Below are 4,947 nucleotides of genomic sequence, written 5' to 3' on the forward strand. Positions count from 1 at the left end.
TCTGTGTTTTTAATATGGTTTTCAAAAAAGATCATTTGATCTAGGTGATTTGAAACTGTGGTATTACTTTTGAAATTGATATTATATTTGGAAACCTAGACTTCTTCGTACTCTAATACTTAAAATATGTATAGTATGTGAAGTTGTTAGTTAATTTAAGTACTTTTTGTTTTATGATACAAATAATTATAAAAAATGTGATTCTTGATAATCTTTTTTCTTCATTTGTATTAACAATCAAATTAGTATCAAATTAGTATGGTGTTTCTTTAAGTTATAATATTAATTAACATGCTGAATGAGTGTTATACCCTATGATTCTAATTTAATAATATCAATAAAGTCTTGTTCCATTAATTCCATTAAGTGAGATAGACTAATTTTACTTTTAATAGTGATAATTTTTTTATTTGAATATTAATATAACATGTACTTTTATACAAGATGTTTTGCCTATATTCTGATATTTTTATTTGGAAATTTTGAGAAAACATTGATCTCATGCAACTGCCCGGTCCTCGTGCTAGTATTTCAATAAACGCGTGTTGAAAGATACTTCCATCCCTCTCATATGCAGCGAAGATTAAGTGCATAAACACAAAAAACTGGAGTGAGAGACTCATGAATTCGTAAAGCCGTTTCACTTTTACCATTTAGAATTTTTCATGAAAGAAATGTTAATTTCCTTATCTGATTACGGTATCATCAAACAAAAAAAATTATGAATACTTCATTTTCTTTAATTTCATCCTAGACAGCAACTTCTCTTCAACTAATCAAACGGAAGCATGAGAAACACACTCATTTCAATCACCAATTTTAACAATTCCCCTAACTACAAAACAACAAAAATCCTTACTCCTCTAACAATTTCCACCAACTCTGATTTCCTAATTTCTCTTTCTAGCAGAGCAGTTTCAGAATCGGCTATTTTTCTCACGCGCTAGTACTGATGTTAGATGCTATATAAATTGCAAATGATATCTACAAATTGCAATGATATCTACAAATCTCCAAATTTTCAACTACAGCCAGAGTCTACTTACTTTCCTTTTGTTGCCCTTCTTTTGATTTTGGCAGTTTTCCCAGACGTATGAGCATATTTCTTGCCTTTCTTGACAACTCTCTGTGCCAATGCCTTAAGTGTCGTCGTAACATCCAAAGGAACAAGTACCTCTTCCAGCTCATGCCAATCAAGATCTTCCGAGTCACCATCTTCGTAGAGAACCCTGTACCACCCAGTTTGTTTGTCAAACTCCATTACCGTACCTGAGTAGTACCTTCCCATGAACCACTTTCGAACCTCCCTCCCTTCAAACCATTCACCCAAATCCAAAGGGGTGTATTCTTTTTCAAAGGTGCCGCCTGAAGCATTATGCACAGAATCAGTTTTCTCACTGGGGGTTATTTCAGGCACACCATTGATTACGATAGCAGGCTCTCCTGGTATCTCAAATACCCCTGCCGCTGAAACATTTGATCCTTGCTCATTCCCTTTCTCTTCCATTCTGCAAGGAGAAAAAAAAAATCAAATATGAATATGATATATAATCATCATGATAATGATGATAGTGTTAAGCTAAGAGCCTAAGACTCTACTTCGCAAATGAACATTTTACATTCTAAATAAATAGATAATAAAGAAAAACAAGATTCCTGCAAACCTGCAACCAAGGAAATGATATCATAAAATCAAAAGCATTAAAACCGCATTGATTTTATCTTCACAACAGCCTGCACATACATCTAAGAAATTTTTTTTTTCAGATAAGAATCACTTAATTAACAATATAACTCTTAAAATTCTCAATCTAATTAGTAATTATAGACTTGGTGGTTAATAAAACACTAAGAACAAACAATTGCAACAACTTCAGCACAACAAAGGCTAAGCAACAACAAAGGAATTGCAGAAAATATAACAGGAAAAAAATAGTTCAAGAACGATTAAATACTTACTATCGGTGTTCAGTATTGGGATTGGAAGAGAAGAAAAAACATAATTATCAGAACCGAACCGGTAATCAACCTGGTCATATGACCGGGTCACTGGTTCAACCGGTAGGTTACTGATTCACCCGGTTAATCCGGTCATAACTAAAAAAAATAAAATTATATGAATAAAATTAAAATAATGTCTTAAAAGTTAAAATATAAATCTTTACAAACATTAAAAATTCAATATTAATTTTTAAACATAACTAATGATCTAAAAAAAGATAATATATTAGTCTCTAGTACAAAATACTTTTTTAATTTAAATCAACAAAGACAAGTGAAAAATAACACAATCGGTAAATCCACAATTTGTTTACAATGACCCCAAGCAGGATCAGTCTTCCCTCTATTATATAAACTCTATGATATTTACAAATACTAAAAATAAGAAAGGGCTAAGTGTCCATGCCACCAACCAACTCCTGAAAGAAAAACAAGAGCTTCTCCGGCAAACCAGAAGTTACCCATCAAGTCGAGCAATGATCCATTGGAGAAGCAAGCTTCTCTTTGTCACCCCATTTCCCTAGGGACCAAGAACAAGCTCCAAAGAAGACTGAAGAGGAAGGACTCTTGCAATCTCAGGTACAATGGCTAGTTGGAAAGCCTTTCCATTCAAGCAAAAGAAACACAGCAACACAGCAACAACTAATGATAATCAACAACCACCAAAGTTTACTAATGATAATTAACAACAAATTTAACTATTCAACCGAAGTTCACTAAAATTTTCTCAGGTTCAACAACTCTAAAAAACCATACAACAGCAGCAACTGCCAGATTCAACAATAATTCTAACTAAAATTTACATCAAACCAGAGAAAGAACAGAAAGAACAGCAACAACAACTCTAAAAAACCAACATTCAACAAATAGAAAGAACAGCAACAACTCTAAAATTTGCTCAGGTTCACCAAAATTAGCATCGAATCAGAGAAAGAACAGCAAACAACAACTCTAAAAAACCAACATTCAACAATTGCATCGAATCAGAGAAAGAACAGCAACAACAACTCTAAAAAAACCAACATTCAACAAACAGAAAGAACAGCAACAACTCTAAAATTTGCTCAGATTCACCAAAATTTGCATCGAATCAGAGAAAGAACAGAAACAACAACTCTAAAAAACCAACATTCAACAAACAGATAGAACAGCAACAACTCTAAAATTTGCTCAGATTTACCAAAATTAGCATCGAATCAGAGAAAGAACAGCAACAACAACTCTAAAATTTGCTCAGGTTCACCAAAATTAGCATCGAACCAGAGAAATGACAGCAACAACTCTAAAAACTAAGTAAAACAGCAACAACCACCAGGTTCACCGAAATCAACATTGAACTAGAGAAAGAACAGGGTCAAAAACTGGAGGTCACCTGGTTGAGAAGACGACGACCACCACCACCACCCGAGGGAGCAGATGCTGCTTCACTGGTTCTGACGAAGCGAACGCAGGGTCACGGACTCAAAGTGAGAGACCGAGAGAGCGACGAGGTGAGAGACCCAGAGACAGAGAGTGACGAACTGACGACGCCGAAGGAGTGACGAACTTACGACGAGGGGAGAGACGAGGTGAGGGCGAGGGGCTGTCCACTGCCGGCGCCGATCTCCAGAGAGCAGAGACAGAGAGACGAGGGCAGGAGGTTCAGAGACGAGGCTTAGGGAGTTAGGGTTATTCAAGGAGGGGGTGGGGGTGGGACTGAGACGACGCCGTTTCAGAAGATAGAACCATCATCTCACTCATATCGAATGCCTCTCAAGTCTCAAGGCTAGCAATCGGAGAAAGATTGCCAAGCTTTTTTTGTTTTGGTCACTAATTGCGAGGCTTCAAACGGCGTGGTGGTTTTTTCCAGTCATGGAGCAGAGTGGTGTTTGTTTCCATTTTTAGGCCTGGGTTGAGGCCCTTTTTGCCTTCAGCGAAAAAGAAAATTGAAAACTCATCCAACTTTGTATGTTATCTTTTTGTGACGTTGCTAATCGAAATCGAACATTCCATGTCCTTATAAACAGAGTAAACCATTAAAAAATAGAGTTTGAATATCTATAAGGTTCTTGATTCAAATTTTAATATTTTCAATGTATCAATTAAACTTATTGGCTCATCGCATAAGGTTATTATTGGTAATTTAAATCAGTACTTAAAAAGGTTATCAAAATTATGATTACTGTTATAATGTAATATTTGAAACATTATTATTTGGATAGGAGTATAATTCAATAAACATTTTCTATAGGACCAATATATATGTATTATTTTTTTCTTAATTCTACATCAACAATTGACTTGGACAACTATGGTTAGTTTCTTAACAAATATCTTCTAAACCAAATTTATTTATTATTAAGAATTTATTTACATCAAATTTAAAACTCAAATCAAAGATGCTTAATAGCAATTGAGTAGAAAAATGATTGTGAAGAATATAATATATTTTATTCTATTTTATTGTTATTATAAACTAATTTTATTGTATAAATTAATTTTGTTATTCTTCTTTTAACAGAATAATCATTTTTATTCGGATGGATCCCTTTTTTTTTTTATCGAAATTGATTGGAAAAAATTAATATTCATGATTAATCCGCAATCTGTTGAAAATAATTCAATATACATTGCGTATAATGTTTATAAAGTTTTTATGCATAAATCTATTATCAAATTGATTGAATTTTTCGAAGATTATGTTACTACGGTTAGTATAGTTTTTCTTATTGCTTTTCATCTTTTTTTTTTACAACTGTTTATTGATATTTTTTTAGTAATATAATAAGTAATGATGTGATGTATTATTTCTAATAAAACATATACAATTAGAATGTTGTTATTTCGTCTTTAAATGTGATTTCTATTACGAATCTTATTTCAACTTTTTTTAATTTAATATTGTCTAATATAAGTTTTCATCTTTATTCTTTCTTGATATTTCATATTTTGTAGAAACAATTCTTT

At 33.0% G+C, this 4,947-nt stretch overlaps 1 protein-coding gene across 1 annotated transcript; it reads right to left on the reverse strand.

The window, feature by feature from the left end:
- Positions 1-783: 783 nt before the first annotated feature.
- On the reverse strand, positions 784-3,941 carry LOC107493347 (dirigent protein 17). The gene is made up of 2 exons (XM_016114444.3): positions 3,374-3,941; positions 784-1,508 (listed from the first exon to the last, which is right to left on the reverse strand). The coding sequence occupies exon 2, from the start codon at positions 1,505-1,507 to the stop codon at positions 1,043-1,045; it is 465 nt and encodes a 154-aa protein (XP_015969930.1). The 5' UTR covers position 1,508; positions 3,374-3,941; the 3' UTR covers positions 784-1,042.
- Positions 3,942-4,947: the final 1,006 nt, after the last annotated feature.

Source organism: Arachis duranensis, chromosome 6, assembly GCF_000817695.3.
Source record: "Arachis duranensis cultivar V14167 chromosome 6, aradu.V14167.gnm2.J7QH, whole genome shotgun sequence".
Lineage (NCBI taxonomy): Eukaryota > Viridiplantae > Streptophyta > Magnoliopsida > Fabales > Fabaceae > Arachis > Arachis duranensis.

What these genes read in the sequence shown, in the direction of transcription:
- LOC107493347 (XM_016114444.3), bottom strand. Translation starts at nt 1,507, where the DNA reads ATGGAAGAGAAAGGGAATGAGCAAGGATCAAATGTTTCAGCGGCAGGG.